The sequence below is a fragment of the Prionailurus viverrinus genome, chromosome C1 (assembly GCF_022837055.1).
Source record: "Prionailurus viverrinus isolate Anna chromosome C1, UM_Priviv_1.0, whole genome shotgun sequence".
Taxonomy (NCBI): domain Eukaryota; kingdom Metazoa; phylum Chordata; class Mammalia; order Carnivora; family Felidae; genus Prionailurus; species Prionailurus viverrinus.
The window spans coordinates 98,824,722-98,841,887 of NC_062568.1; the positions used below are offsets into that span (position 1 = coordinate 98,824,722).

At 35.6% G+C, this 17,166-nt stretch overlaps 1 protein-coding gene across 4 annotated transcripts in view; it reads left to right on the plus strand.

Moving 5' to 3' along the window:
* PTPN4 (protein tyrosine phosphatase non-receptor type 4) overlaps nucleotides 1-17,166 on the plus strand; it is a 227,378-nt gene that overhangs the window by 101,552 nt on the left and 108,660 nt on the right. The window contains exons 4-8 of one of the 4 annotated variants that reach the window (XM_047870281.1): nucleotides 5,447-5,510; nucleotides 5,588-5,687; nucleotides 9,968-10,012; nucleotides 10,263-10,315; nucleotides 10,680-10,800. In XM_047870281.1, coding sequence (XP_047726237.1) covers nucleotides 5,447-5,510; nucleotides 5,588-5,687; nucleotides 9,968-10,012; nucleotides 10,263-10,315; nucleotides 10,680-10,800 — 383 coding nt within the window. The remainder of the gene's footprint in view (nucleotides 1-5,446; nucleotides 5,511-5,587; nucleotides 5,688-9,967; nucleotides 10,013-10,262; nucleotides 10,316-10,679; nucleotides 10,801-17,166) is intronic. The other 3 variants (XM_047870282.1, XM_047870283.1, XM_047870284.1) reach the window with 3 other exon arrangements.

Consider the following 17,166-nt stretch of genomic DNA (forward strand, 5'->3'; position numbering starts at 1 on the left):
TAGTCCCTTTGGACCCATGACACAAGCCATGCTGGGCAACAGAACCAGATGATCAAGGGATATTCCCTGGACAGCAGACATAAAAACTAGAGCACCAGACATATGTACAAGCTCTCTTCTGGGAGGCACTGTGCTCTGGAGCATAGCAGAGGGAGTACTTGGAGATAGTACCTGCCCTCTGAGGTCTCTTAAGAGGATTACAGTTGAGTCTTAGATGAGCATTTAATTGGAAGCCTGCTACTCTGGCCACAGCTATAAGAGAAGCAAATAGGCCTCCTTGACAGAAAGACTGAGTGCCTCAGTCTGTTGCCTTTTTGCTGTGCCCTGCGGGGAGTAGCTGGTTTAGAACCCTTTCTCCGTTTGTTAGAAGAGTCCCGTGGGACCTGCAGACTTCAGCCCCGTTGGTCACCAGAGCTGAACAATCTAGAGGTGTCTCCTAGGCAGCAGTTGAAAAAATCAGGGTGTCAAACAAGGAATATATAAGCTTCTTTCCAAGAGATACCAGTGACCTGGAGTGAGGCAGAGGGAGCGTACAAAGATGGTGCCTGCTGGCCTCCGTATCTGGAGAGTGTTTCACTAGGGCCCCCTCGACGTATGTTAAATGAGGTGTCTTCCCCTTAGGCCCATGCTTTAAGATAAGCAAGTAAGTCTGTCTCTCACGTAAAGTCTGGGCACTTTTCAGTTGGCTCTGCTCTGCCCTGGGTTGGGTGAGTTTGCACTAACTCTTTAAGAACTGTTTCTCAGTTTACTCTAGTCTTGGGAGTCTTGTGGTCACAGGCTCTAGTTGACTTTCAAAGCTAGGGATTTTGGGGTCTCTTCTGTCAGGTGCAGGTTTTAAAGGTTGAGGCACCAGATGTGCAGTTCAAACTCTTTGCTCTTCAGGGAGAGGCTCGGGGTTGTGAGTTCCCTCCTGAGTGGGTTACCATGCTGGGGTTGGGTTTTATGGTGAGATTGTGTCTTGTCTTGTCTTTCCCACTTTGTGCGTTTTTTCTCCTTCACTCGATGAGAGGAAGTCACTCATCTAGTTCTGGGGTTTTTTCCAGAGGAAATAGTTCTGTATGTAGCTTTTAGATTCAGTGTGTCCATGGGGGTAGGTGAGTTTAGTAGGATTCACCTAGGTTGCCATCTTGAACCAGAACTTCCTTATTAGCTATTAACACTTGGTAGGTATTAATCATTTCTAGTAAGATACCACATTTTAAATTCATATATATTGCATTTTAAACAATGAAGACTCTTATCTCAGATATAGCATTGTAATTCAATTGGTGTAATGATTTTGGGCATAGATTATGGTGTATGACTAAAAATAGTGATATACTCTCAATGCCCATTTATGCAGGAAAATTAGAGAGCTTACAATACTTGTTTTCAGGACATAATGCAAAAAGGTACTGTAAGCAATTCCACTCCCAGTATTTACTCAAACATGAAAACATGTCCACACACAAAAGTTACTACTCAGCTGTTCATAGTAGCATTATTCATAATAGATAGGGGAAGCACTCATGTCCACCCTCTGATGAACAAATAAACCAAGTTGTATATCCATACAATAGAATATAATTTATCAAAGGAATGACATACCACTTCACACCTAGTAGGATGGGTATAATTAAAAAGACAATAGCAAGTACTGATGAGGATACAAAAAAATTGGAACCCTTTTTTTTTTACATAGATGGTAGAAATGTAATATGGAAAAAAATTTGGTAATTCCTTAAAAAGTTAAATACAGAGTTATCATATGACCAAACAATACCAATCTTAGACACACCTTTGAGAGAACTGAGTCACATGTTGACAGAAAACTTTTACACAGATGTTAATAGTATTGTTATTCATGAGAGCCAAAAGATAAAAACAACCTAAATGTTAGCTATAAAATAGAATGTGGTACTGTTAAATGCCACAACATGGATGAACCTCGAAAACATTATACTAAGTGAAAGAAGCTAGGCACAAACAACCATCTGTTGTATGATTGCATTCATATGAAATATCCAAAATTGTAAAATCCATAGTAATCATAAGTAGAATAACAGTTGCCAGGGGGCCACTGAAATGGACTGTTACTAGGTATGGGATTTCTTTTTGGGGTGATGCAAGTATTCTGACATTATTTAGTATTGATAGTTACATAACATAGTGAATATACTCAAGTACATTGAAGCATACACTTTAAAATGGTGAATTTTATATTGTGTAAAATATATCTCCGTAAATAATGCTATATAAAATAATGCTGGGTCTGTGGTCATTTACATTTTATATTTTGATAAATATTTCCAAATTGTCCTACATTGAGATGGCATAATTTTTATTCTCACGAGCTATGTATATGTGCCTGTTTTCCACATTCTTGCCATTGTGGTACAGCATTAAAAGTTTTAATCTTTGCCAATGTGTTATTGATGAAAAATGAAAAGCTGATATAAATGACTTTTATATTTCTCTAATTATGATCGAGATTGAATATCTTTTCATAACTTAAATGTCATTTAAATTTCCTGTGAATTTCTATTCTTACCCATTACCCATATTTCTATTAGTGTTGGTCTTTTTCTTACTGATTTGTAGAACTTTTTTATATGTTGTCTCTTTTCCCACTTTGTTTTTCTTTTGACTTATGATGTATTTTTACTAGGAACACTGTCCAGGAGTGCTCATTATATAATTGTTCCCTTTTCGTGGCTTAAGCCAAGAATTGAAGTCCTGTCTCATTGACATCATTGATGAGGTCTGTTAAATTTTCCAGTATTTAGAGATGCCCAAGTGGCTCAGTAGGTTGAGTGTCCAACTCTTGATTTCGACTCAGGTCATAATCCGAGGGCCGTGGGATTGAGCCCCTCATTGGGCTCCACACTGAACGTGGAGCCGCTTTGGATTCTCCCTCTTCCTCTCCCCTTTTCACCCACTCACTTGTGCATGCTCTCTCTCTCTCTGTGTCTCTGAAATTAAAAAAAATTTTTCCCAGTATGTATTATTGTACTCCTCAGCTTTGTCAGCTGAATGTATCTATTTGTGTATGTAAATGTGTTTGTATCTCTGATACTATTTTAGAATATTTTAAAGGAGAACTGAATGTGGAAGGCAGGCTTTGAATAGATAACCTGAGGCCAAATTTTGAGTTTAGACAAGCATTAAAATGAATGTAAGTTATGACTTTTTCTAAAAAAATATGTAGAATGAAATCACTAGAAGATAGATGGGATGGAAAATGGATAAATGGGTAGATCTGCAGGGGAAGCAAATGTGTTACCTAGGGGTGAAAAACAGCTGATTGCTGGCGCAGAAACAACCCCCCCCCCACACCCCACAGACACACCCTGTGTCAACCGTTGAGCCACTCAGCAGGTTTATTAAGTCCTTTTCTACATTTTTTTAAAATACATATATGCCAAGCCCTGTGCCTAGGTGCTGACTGTTCAGCTTTGAGTGAATCAGATTTTATCCCTTACCTCATGGAGTTCATAATCTAATGAAGGAGCTAGGCAATAAAAAGGCAAAGCAAACATTACAATTAAGAAAATGTCGGGGCGCCTGGGTGGCTCAGTCGGTTGGGCAGCCGACTTCGGCCCAGGTCATGATCTCGCGGTTTGTGAGTTCGAGCCCCGCGTCAGGCTCTGTGCTGACAGCTCAGAGCCTGGAGCCTGTTTCGGATTCTGTGTCTCCCTCTCTCTGACCCTCCCCCATTCATGCTCTGTCTCTCTCTCTCTATCTCAAAAATAAATGTTAAAAAAAATTAAAAAAAAAAAAAAAAAGAAAATGTGAAGGAAAATAATATTCCTTGCCTATTTACAGAAGATAACTAAGGACATAGAAGATTTGTGACATACTTCATATATATATAAATTATATATATGTATATGTATGTAAATATATATATTCATATATATATTTTCATATATATATATGTGTATATATATATATATATGAAAGAGTACAAGCAGGGGAGAGGGGCAGAGGTAGAGAGAGAGAATCTTAAGCAGGTTCCACGCTTACCACAGACCCCAATGTGAGGCTCGATCCCATTACCCTGGGACCATGACCTGAGCCAAAATCAAGAGTCAGATGCTAAACCTACCGAGCCACCTAGGCACCCCTTCATGACATACTCTTGTTAGGGTGATCAATGAAGGCCTTTCTGAGGAGGTGGTGTTTAAGCTGAGACTTAACAGGTAATGGAAGGAGTAAGATATGGGAAAGTTAGAGAAGGACATGGTGTGCATAAGGGAGCTTCTAATCAAAGACCCTAAGATAGCATCTGTGAGAAACAGACAGGAAGCCGTTATGGCTGGAGCTTAGTAAACTGAGGTAAGAAGTGATCATGCAGGCCCTAGTAAGGACTTTGAACTTTGCATGAGAAAATGCCAAGAGCTATTAAGGAAAGAAGTGACATATTTCAAAAGCCTACACTTGCTTCCAGATGGAGAATGAAGAACTTGGTAAGAAAAGAAGCAGAGATAATAATTACGAGGCTATGGCCAGAGCTATCCCAGATATAAGATGGTGGCAGAATGGATGGAGAAGAACTGTTAAATTCTAGGTATAGGAAGAAGGTAGAATCAACTGGATTTGATGTGTTGGATATTGTGGATTGTGGAAGGGGAAGGTTTACGAATTAATGTCAGCTATTTGTTATTAAAATCTCTATGTGTTCTGCATGGAATCAAGTATGGGTGGTGGAGTATGGTTTATACATAATGATGTAAGCTGATATTTGTGTAGTGCTTTGAAAATACTGCCACATCTGTTACTCATTTTGGGTTCTTTAATTTTTTTTAATGAAATATGTTGGCAGTTGAAATATTTTCTGAATTCAGTTATAGTTTTCCTGAAATAGAGCTTAACTGGCATTCGGACGTGTTGAGGCTACTTAAAATTCTCACACCCAAAAATCAGTCATTCCCCAAACTAAACACTGTCTCTTACAAAATTAGTGTGGAGGGTGTTTTGTTATGTTTTGTTTTGGTGGGTGGGGGGAAGAGATAGTTGTATTTTTTAAGGAATAAAGTATAAGTTAAAAATATTTTCCTTAAGAGTATATTTTCATGGTGTGTAGTTAGATTTTGTTTGAATGAGATTATAAGGCCAACTATATTTTTATGAAAGATACCAAGAATTTTAAAAACTTGCCACACTGTTACATAATACAGTTAAATTAACAGAAATCACTTCAGATTGCTGTGATTATTTTTAGTTTTGGAATAGAGGTTATGTTGGACACTGTATACTTTGATGGAAAATTCAAATGAAAAATTTAGAGCTACCACAAATACGCTCAGTACTTTCTAGTATTAATTTTGTTATACTTGATATGAATATCTATAAATTGAGTATTTTTCCTAGACCTTTTTCAAAATGCAGTTTTTAGGAATGATCTTCAAATGTTATAGATTTGCAACAATTGATGTATTAGTTCCTCAAGGGAAAAAGAAATCAGTCTTATTTGTTTATTTTTCAGAGGTGGCTGGATCCAAACAAACCTATAAGGAAGCAGCTAAAGAGTGAGCATACATATTTACTTGATGTTTTGCAAGTATACTTTATAAAGATAAAGGATTGATATAATCTAATTGATTAGAACTGCTTTTATTACTTCTAGGAGGATCTCCTTACAGTTTGAACTTTAGAGTCAAATTTTTTGTAAGTGACCCCAACAAGTTACAAGAAGAATACACAAGGTGGGTTTATGGAGCATTGTCAAAACTATTATGAAATTTTGAAATTATTTAGGCAAAAATAGATTATCATAGTGTACTTCTGAGCTTCCCAGCCATCACACAGAATAGGGTATAGAGCTTTCATGATAATCGTTTCCTGCCTTCTTGCATGGCTGGGAGGGCTTTAGGAGATTGGGATCCCAGGACCACACCATCCAACCACAGGCAGCCTCCTGAGCCATATAAAATTAGATTTTTCCTTTTTTAAAAAATGGCTAAGAAGCACTTCTGTAACTAATTGAGGTAATTAGATGATACTGCAATTGTATCCAAGTGATGCTGCATTGTGAGAATTGTGCCTTTTATTTCATGTAAAAGAATATTCTATGTATATTTTTGTATTTCCATTGAGGCGAACACAGAATTTAGAAAATACATAACCATTACGTGCAGGAGTAATGGTCAATAGGTACCTTCCCCCCCCCCTACCATTTTCCTTAAAAGTATAATTGACATATGGTGTTACATTCGTTTCACGTGAGCAGGTGCCTTTTTATAAAGAATGTTGGCAGAGAATGCTCTAATACATTCATGTCTTTAAGTGCCCACTTTATTGGCCATTTTAAGTCTGATCTTAAGTTACAGTCTAATTTTGTTGTCACTTCTAAGGGACAAAGTATACACAAAAATGACCCAGATGAGCATTTGAGTGTATGAATGTTAGGTGAACTGTTTAAGGTAGAAATAATTACAGTATGATATCTGTTCCTGAATAATAACTTTGTTTACTGCTTGTAAGACAATTAGTAATCAGGTTTTTTTTTTTTTAAGACTAAAAATTAACATATGATACCTTCCATAAAAATCTTAAATAGAAGAATATAGGTCAGTGCTTGTATTCAAAATTACTCTAAAGGGGGCGCCTGGGTGGCGCAGTCGGTTAAGCGTCCGACTTCAGCCAGGTCACGATCTCGCGGTCCGTGAGTTCGAGCCCCGCGTCGGGCTCTGGGCTGATGGCTCAGAGCCTGGAGCCTGTTTCCGATTCTGTGTCTCCCTCTCTCTCTGCCCCTCCCCCGTTCATGCTCTGTCTCTTTCTGTCCCCAAAAAAATAAATAAACGTTAAAAAAAAAAAAATTCAAAATTACTCTAAAGGATAAGTGCCAAATTAACAATGTGTGTCTAAAGCTATGTGTAGATAGGTTGTGACATGTTAATATATTGGTCATTGTTTAGAATTCTGTGGTGCTGTGGTGAAACAAAAGAATAAATTAAAGATACTTACCTATATCTGCCAATCCTCAGGTGTTTATACAGTAGGGTTTTTCTGCAGACCAGGTGAGAAAAGTTAGGTTGACCTTCTTAAGAATCCTTATCTGGGTGTTTGTTGGGGGCCAGGTGTGAAGCTCTTTATAACAGAATTTAGGAGTGTAGCCCCTGGGTTAGGCAGTCCTATCCTTTGAAACTAATAGTATTTCCAAGCTAATTTGTCTTGAAATGCAAAGTTGTGTTATATGAATAACCTTCAATTAAATATTATAGTTCTTAGTCATGTTTTGTTGTTGTTGTTAAATAATTAAAATAACAAAATCCTTTATCTTAATAATTCTTAGTATAAAAATTTCTCTAATTTTGGATTAACTTCAAGGAAACTACTTTGAATTAATGAAAATTGTGAAGTATAAAACATTTTTAAGTGCATTTTACTATTTGCTGGTAAATATAACCTGAAATAAAGTAGCAAAAGTATTTTATAATACATGTTTTATGTAATCAGATTTTTAAATGTATAAGAAATATTTGCAATTAAAAGACCAATTATTTAAAGTTGGATTTCTAATGTGTTTAACATTCATGAAGTTTGTTAGCATAACACTTAAAATACTGTCAATTATAACCCTATTCATTAATTTGCTTCACTCAAAAGAATGTTTTTGAATTTCTTAATGGAGCTTGAATGTGTTGATTCTTTTAAAACCTGTGTTGAAAGCATAAGGAATAAATGTATCTCATTGATAAGTCAAAATATCTTCCTGAAGTAGAAGAAAGTAAAGCCAAGTTTGGTAGTAGTCAAGAGATTAATTTGTGCTCAGTCTGTTGTCAAGAAGATTCTTTGTTTTCACTAGAAATAATGTATTCATTCAAAAATCCTTTATGATAGAATGTCCTAGAGTCTTATATCTGGTGCTGTTTGGTAAAAATGAGTTAAGTACCTAGTTTTTATTATATTACCATAGTGTACATTAGTGAATCTCTACCCCGACTACAACTTAGAATCACTTAGGGGAGCTTTAAAACATGCTGATGCCTTGGACATACCTCCTAGATATTCTGATTCAATTCAGTCTCAGATGGGACCTGTGCACAGGCATTACAAGCTTCCCAGGTGATTCTAATGTGCAGCAGGTTTAAGAAATACTCCTTTAAAACTTTAGTGCTTAGGCAACCTTAATGCAGTGGTCATGATTAGTAATATGACACCTTCAGCCACAGTTGCTAAATTTTAAGGACTAGTTTAAACCCACAAAACAGGAAATCTGCTACACCCCCTTACCTTGAGATTCCATTTTAGATCAGTGGTAGGAAAGAGTGGGCCCTATAGAGCTTCCATCAAACTACAGTCATTTGGTGTTAGCAGGTGCTGGCATCCTTAGAATTGGAGTTTTCTCAGGAGTCATGAGGGTACAAATGACAGTTCTTTTTGGTACCTTTTTAGTGTCTAGGTGTACTCGATACATGATAAGTGTTTATGGTATTGGTTATTGTCTGGGTTAGAAAAGTTATATTATTTTTAGAGATTAAACATTTTATTTCTGTATTTACCTCAAGCATTATTAATCTCTCTTAAAAGTCTTAATTGTAAAAATTGGGTTTTTGTCACCTGATTTAGGGCCCCTGGGATACAAGTGATATTACTTCCTTTTTACAAATATAGAAACTAAGGGTCAGCCAAATTTTAAGTAATTTTCTAAAGAACACAGGCTGGTTTAGCTTATGACTTGAATTCTGGTTTCCACTCTATCAGTTGTTACTGGTTGGTATATAAATGAAATTCGGCAGGCATAGGTATTATTTGTGTAAGATTATAATATTTTGTCAAGGATATACATGCCTTTTTAAACTTAACTATAAGATTGTTTCCCACCAGGAACTTTTAATTATGAAACCAGGTAAACTAGATAGAAATATCTTGTCTTAGATTGAATAAGTAGATAATATTTACAATATTATACATTATGTATTCTCACAGGGAGTTTACATACTTCTTTAATATATACAGTCAGGATATTTGTATCAGCTTTTTAAAAAAATTTTTTTATAGTGAATATCTGATTCTCTGAAATCCTTAATTAAATTATTTAGTAATTTAAATATTGTCATGTACGCTTTCATAATTTTAATCAGACAACTAAAATTGTTAATGATTTTTGATTTTTGGGGTGTTTTTACTTTTTTCAGTGGGATGAAATAAAAGTCTTAAAATTTCCTATTTAAAGCCACAAAATCTGGTCTTCTGCCAGTGTTCTGCAGCACAGGTGACTTGTTTGCTGCAAGCATTAGGGAATGACTTACCCATTAGCTGGGACTTACAAGAGGACAGTGCCATCTTGTAAGGAACCTCAGCATTCTTTTTTATAGAAATCTTGTATTTTTGTTGGTGTTAAAGGAATTTGCTTACTTGGCCATTCTAGTGGTAGAGAAGGGGTCTTGGTGTTTGTTTTTGTTTTTTTTTTCCTCATCAAAAAGAGCTTTCTTAACTCAAATGAAAATAGAAAGGTGTTTTTCTACAATTAGCAGCTTCCAGCAGGGGGCAGCATAATGATAAGATGATCATAGGCATGTCTTTGCCTCTGGCTTTCTGTCTCAGCAGAAAGGATGGTTTTCTCCAGTTGATCCCTAGTGCATTGCTGCTGTCAGCTCTCTGATGTCTCTGACTCAACTTTTCTGTGTTTCACAGTTCTAATTTCTACAAACACCAATCTTAGAGTATTCTCCTTAATCTCCCTTGGTCATGTAACTCTTAAAGATGTTGAGAAATTTTATAATAGAAGCTAGTGGAAACAAGATATTTGAAGTACAGAATTTTGTCTGCCAAAGAATTTTAATGATTGGAATTCATGAAATATGAAATCTTACTTAAAAATATATCTATGTGTGCTAATATGTAGATTATAAAAGCAAATATGTAAATATTTCAAATATACTTATATTGGTTAATGTAAGTATACAGTTTTTAATCCTGAAATGTTATAATTCCAGTAAATGCTAAATGCTGTCTCTCTCTCTCTCTCTCTCTCTTTAAGGTACCAGTATTTTTTGCAAATTAAACAAGACATTCTTACTGGAAGGTGGGCTATTTTAAGTTTTTAGTAATGGGCTTTAAAAGTACTTTCAGTTCTGTATTATTTAAGTAATTCATGATCATCGCAAACAAATTATTGAAAATGGTTGCATGTAGCATCAGTTTTTTTCATCAGATAAGATCATTACTTAACAATTAAAAAGTAAGTCACATGGAATAGTATAATATAAATTACAGTGCTTTTGAAATTATTGTGTTTAACCATGGGGTATGTGTTTTCTATTTTGTTTTATTAGATTGCCCTGTCCTTATAATACTGCTGCCCTTTTGGCTTCATTTGCTGTTCAGTGTAAGTGTCAGCCCACTTTTGGGTCATGGAGTATGTGATTGCATGGTCTGTGTTGATAGTACATTACCTTTAATGTATGAGTTCTTTAGACATACATTATTATACAGAAAAAGTGATTGCAAAGAAAATGTAATGAAATATCCAACTAGTTAGCAATTAGTTTGTTTCCTAAAAAGTTTTTCTGAAGTTGTTTGAGACCTAGAAATGTTAAGTGTAGTGTCATAATTTGCTTACATGGTAGCTAGCAGTAAAAACAAATACTTTACTTCCAGAAATATAATGGAATTCATGACATTTCTTATTTAGCTATCAGAATTACAAAATGTGTTTATTAAATTGTGAATATTTTCCTTCCATATAATAGCTGAACTTGGAGACTACAGTCAGTCAGAGAACTTGCCAGGCTACCTCTCAGATTATTCTTTCATTCCTAATCAACCTCAAGATTTTGAAAAAGAAATTGCAAAATTACATCAGCAACATACGTAAGAATTTATTTACTTTTACACTTATTTCATAAACTTCTTAATGGCATGTTTTCTAGAGAAATGTTTTAAATTATTTCTAATGTGAGTGTTGTGTTTATTTAATATAGAACAGTTACTGTTATGTAAAATAGTGTGATTGATGTAAGGAAATGTGGGTTATCTATACTAAAAAATCATTACTAATTTCATAGACTACATAAGGTTTTTTTTTCATTTCTACTAAGAACCATAAAACTATAGGTAAACAGAAGTTTACTATTATATAAAGTTGACAGTTCTTTAAGAAGGAATTTTAGAATATTAATGGTATCTTCACAGATCAACTGTTACAGATCAATCTACTCAGCAATTCTTTCTTAGTTTTTAGCTATGTGAAAGGAATCATTTGTTTTGCAGTGAACCAAAAGGAAAAAAGGAACTTTATGTAATACTAAAATAATGTTTTTAAAAGTCCTTTTTTAAAAAAGTAGCACTTTTTCATTCATAACAGTATTCAACTTTGATATTTTGTGAGTGTTAATTTTCTGTGACATAATTTGTTTCAAGAAGAGATACATTGCTTTGAATAGAAAATAATATTGTTTATTGGTTCAGAGTTTGCTTTTGCTTTAACATGCAATTCAGAATACTCACGGAGAAACTAAGGCAGTGCTACGTATTGGCTAAGAGTTTGAACTAGAGAGCCAGACTGCCTGGTCTGGAATTCTGGATGCGACAACTTTTGGGGTGCCCAAATGGCTCAGTCAGTTAAGCGTCCAGACTCAGTTTTGGCTCAGGTTGTTATCGCACAGCTCCTTAGGTCAAGCCCGTTATCGGGCTCTGCGCTAACAGCATGGAGCTTCTTTGGGATTCTCTCTCCCTCTCTCTCTTCCTCTGTCTCTTCCTCTCTCTGTCTCTCACAATAAATAAAATAAACTTAAAAAAAAAAAAGACAACTTAATGATCAATAATCTTGACCAAATTGCTTTATATCTCTGCTTCTATGTAAATTGGAGATAATAAAAGTGTCTACCTCTGGAGTTAATGTAAGGCTTACATTAGTTCATATATACAAAGTACTCAGAATAGTGCCTAGTACATAGTAAACACTGAAGAAATATTGGCTCTTAATTTAAGGGAACTTCCTTTCATTTGGTTATGGCCCATGTACCTAACACAGGTTTACAAACTGGCATACTGCCTATTTTTGTATGGCCCACGGGCTAAGAGTGATCTGTACGTTTTAAACGGTTGAGAAAAACATAAAAAGAAAGATAACATTTTGTAGCATGTAAAATTTTCAGAAATCCCAATTCAGTATCCATAAATGAACATTTACTGGAACACAGATTCCCTTACGCGTTTTCATGTCTGTGGCCGCTTTCATGTAACAGCAGAGTTGAGTGGTTGCAGCAGAGACCACGTGATCTAAAAGCCTAAAGTATTTACTATCTCTTTTCAATAAAAGTTTGCTGACCTCTGATCTAAAATAAGACTAATAAAATGAGAATTTTAATAAACTGGCCTAATGAGATGAAGGGGCTATTTTGGTCTAACAGTAAGTGCCATTTGTAGTAAAAGTTCTACACATAGCATATCCGGTCAAGGATTTGAAGATAAACCAGATTTTTAAAAAATTTGCCAATAAAGTCTCTTCTGTAAGGAAAAAGCTTGTACATTTGACAAGATATTGATTATGTATTTGTATTTGGTTTAGAGAAATGATTCCTCAGATCTTTAAACAAGAAAAATAGAATCATCCAGTTTGAGAAGTGGGGATTGGGGTGGGGAGATAGAGTATTTGTTTAACTGAATTGAATTTTATAGAAAATTGAGGTATATGTGCTTTTTTTAGGAATCTCATTTTTATGATCATGCATTGGTAGGCTGTTGGCTTCCTTTTCTGGTATCATTAGTGAGTGAAAGATTGATATATTTTGCCTTTGTAGTTTGCTGCTTTTGCTCTGCTATAGTCAGAGAATATCAGATAACTAAGATTTTTAGAAATATATATAATGCAGGAGTAAATCTACTTCTAATGGCTTTGCCGAGTGTTCATAAGAACACTGCGTTGCTGTGTTCATAAGAATCACCTGGGACATTGCTTAAATATAAATAGTTTAGGACCTTACCATTTTACATCCAATTGTATACAATTGTATTTCTGAAACTGATGAGACCAGTTTTTTTCCCCGTTTGTCATGGAATGAAACTTCTGAAAAAATAATAAAATTAAATTACTAGAAAAGTAAAATGGAGAAATAGAGACATAAAAATGACAAGACCTTAGATTCCACAGACATGTAATTGCTCTGTCAAAGTGCTATAAAATATAAAAGACTGACACTGTCAGTTTCTGTACTTGTTATGAATCACCACCTGTCTGTACACCATATCTGAGAAGCACTGCTCGGGAGATTGTCTCAAAACTTCCATGTTTTAGAAGCAACTATGGATTAAACACAGATACAGTATATGGACCAAATTTTGAAAATCACTTCTTTCACATTTTGTCAGGGAATAAATGACTTTGTCAGACATAAGAACACCGAGGGACTTTTAAAACCTGTGTTTTTGTTTTGTTTTGTTTTGTTTTGTTTTCAATACAGCTGCCACACAGTTATATTAGTTTCAGGTATTGACTGTAGTAATTTGATAAGCCTATTCCTTATGCTACACTCAAAAATGTAGCTACCATCTGTCATCATACACTAATACAATACCATTGACTGTATTCTCTATGCTGTACCAGCTCATTCTGTCATTGGAAGCCTGTATATCCTATTCTCCTTCACCCATTTTGCCCACCCACCCACAGCCCTCCCCTCTGGCATCCATGAGTTTGTTTTCTATATTTATGTGTCTGTTTCTGCTTTTGTTTATTCATTTTTTAGATACCACATGTAAGTGAAATTATTCTTTCTTAGTGTGACTTATTTCACTTAGCATAATATCTTCTAGATCTATCCATTTTGTCACAGATGGTAAGATCTTATTCTTTTTTATGGCTGAATAATGCGCCATTGTATATGTACACACCACATCTTTATCCATTCATCTATTAATGGACACTGGCATGGTTCCATATCTTGGCTCTTGTAATTAATGCTGCAGTAAACATAGGGGGCCATATATCTTTTTGAATTAGTGTTTTCATTTTTGGGGGATGAATACCCAGTAGTGGAATTACTGGATCATATGGTACTTTTTATTTAATTACTTATTCATTCTCTCATTCATTTCTCACATGGTATTTTTATTCTTTTTAAATTTTAGTTAGCATACAGTACAATATTGGTTTCAGGAGTAGAATTCATTGATTCATCACTTAGATACAACACTCAGTGCTCATCATAACAGGTGCCCTCCTTGATACCCATCACCCCTCTAGCCCATCCCCCACCCACCTCCCCTCTATCAACCCTCAGTTTGTTCCCTATTAAGTGTCTCTTATGGTTTGTTTCTCTCTCTCTCTCTCTCTCTCTCTCTCTCTCTCTCTCTCTTTACCCCTTCCCATACATTATCTGCTTTGTTTTTTTAATTCCACATATAAGTGAAATCATTTGGTATTTGTTTTTTTCTGACTGACTTATTTTGCTTAGCATGGCTAGCTCCAATCCATGTCGTTGTAAATGGAAAATGTTCACTCTTTTTGATATCTGAGTAATATTCCATTATATGTATATACCACATCTTTTTCCATTCATCTATTGATGGACACTGGGGCTCTCCATAGTTCAGCTGTTGCTGCCATAAACATTGGGGTGCAGGCATCCTTTCGAATCTGTTTTTGTTTTTGTTTTTAATTCATTGGGTAAATGCCTGGTAGTGTAATCCTGGGTCATAGGGTAGTTCTATTTGTAACTTTTTGAGGAACCTGCATACTGTTTTCCACAGTGGCTGTACCAGTTTGCATTCCCACAAACAGTACAAGGGATTCCCCTTTCTCCACATCCTCGCCAACACCTGTTGCTTCTTGTGTTGTTAATTTTAGCCATTCTGACAGGTGTGAGGCAGTATCTCATTGTGGTTTTGATTTGTATTTCCCTGATGATGAGTGATGTTGAGCATCTTTTCATGTGTCTGTTAGCCATCTGGTGGATGTCTTCTTTGGAAAAATATCTATTGATGTCTTCTGCCCATTTCTTTAACTGGATCACTTGTTTTTGGGTGTTGAGTTTGATAAGTTCTTTATAGATTTTGGATACTAACCCTTTATCAAATATGTCATTTGCAAACATCTTTTCCCATTCTGTTGGTTCCCTTTTAGTTTTGTTGATTGTTTCCTTTGCTGTGCAGAAGATTTTTATCTTGATGAAGCCCCAATACTTCATTTTTGCTTTTTCCTTTGCCTCTAGCAATGTGTTTTAATAAGTTGCTATGGCTGAGGTCAAAGAGGTTGCCGCCCCCTTTGCTCCTACAAGATTTAGATGGTTTCCTGTCACACATTTAGGTGTTTCATCCATTTTGAATTTATTTTTGTGTATGGTGTAAGAAAGTGGTCCAGGTTCATTGTTCTGCATGTTGCTGTTCTGTTTTCCCAATACTGTTTGTTGAAGAGACTTTTTTGCATTGGATATTCTTTCCTAGTTTGTTGAAGATTAGTTGGCAGTATAGTTGTGGGTCCATATCTGGGTCTTCTGTTCCATTGATCTATGTGTCTGTTTGTGTGCCAGTACCTTAACTGTCTTGATGACTATAGCTTAGTAATATAGCTTGAAGTCCAGAATCATGATACCTCCAGCTTTGCTTTTCTTTTTCAGGATTACTTTGACTATTTACGGTCTTTCGTGGTTCCATACAAATTTTGGGATTATTTGTTCTAGCTCTGTGAAAAATGCTGGTGGTATTTTGGTAGGGATTGCATTAAATGTGTAGATTGCTTTGGTTAGTATAGACATTTGAACAGTGTTCTTCCAGTCCATCAGCATGGAATGGTTTTCCATTTCTTTGTGTCCTTTTCTATTTCTTTCATAAGTGTTCTATAGTTTTCAGAGTAGAGATCTTTTACCAATTTGGTTACATTTATTCCTAGGTATCTTACACTTTTTGTTACAATTGTAAATAGGATCAATTCCTTGATTTCCTTTTCTACTGCTTCATTATTGATGTATAGAAATGGCAACCAGTTTCTCTATGTTGATTTTATATCCTGCAACTTTGCTGAATTCATGTATTAGTTCTGGTAGTTTTTTTGGTGTCTTTTCAGGTTTTCTACATAGAGTATCATGTTGTTTGCAAATAGTGAAATTTTGACTTTTTCCTTGCCAATTTGGATGCCTTTTATTTCTTTTTGTTGTCTGATTGCTGAGGCCCAGACTTCCAGTAGCATGTTAAATAGTAATGGTGAGAGTGGACATCCCTGTTTTGTTTCTGACCATAGAGGAAAAGCTCTGTTTTTCCCCCATTGAGGATGATATTAGCTGTGGGTCTTTCATACATGGCCTTTATGATGTTGAGGTATGTTCCATCTGTATCTATTTTGTTGACGATTTTTATCAAAAATGAATGCTGTATTTTGTCAAATGGTTTTTCTGCATCTATTGAGAAGATAATGTGGTTCTTATTCTTTCTTTTTTAATGTGATGTATCATGTTGATTGATATGTGAATATTGAACCACCCCTATAGCCCAGGCATAAATCCCCCTTGATTGTGGTGAATAAGTCTTTTAAGGTACTGTGGGATTTGATTTGTTAGTTTCTTTTTGAGAATTTTTGCATTCATGTTCATCAGGGATATTGGCCTGTAATTCTCCTTTTCAGTTGGATCTTTGTCCGGTTTTAGAATCAAGGTAATGCTGGCCTCATCGAATGAGTTTGGAAATTTTCTTTCCATTTCTATGTTTTTGGGAAAATTTGAGAAAACTGGGTATTAACTCTTCTTCAGATATCTGTTAAAATTCCCCTGGGAAGCCATCTGGCCCTGGACTTTTGTTTGTTGGGAGAATTCTGATTACTGATCCAAGTTCTTTGCTGCTTATGGGTGTGTTCATATTTTCTATTTCTTCCTGACTCAGTTTTGGTAGTTTGAATGTTTCTAGGAATTTGTTCATTTCTTCCAGATTTCCCAGTTTGTTGGCACATATTTTTTTTTTTTTTAATTTTTTTTCAACGTTTATTTATTTTTGGGACAGAGAGAGACAGAGCATGAACGGGGGAGGGGCAGAGAGAGAGGGAGACACAGAATCAGAAACAGGCTCCAGGCTCTGAGCCATCAGCCCAGAGCCCGACGCGGGGCTCGAACTCACGGACCGCGAGATCGTGACCTGGCTGAAGTCGGACGCTTAACCGACTGCGCCACCCAGGCGCCCCCATATATTTTTTTTTTAATGTGTGTTTATTTATTTTGAGAGATAGAAAGCAAATGGGAGAGGGGCAGAGAG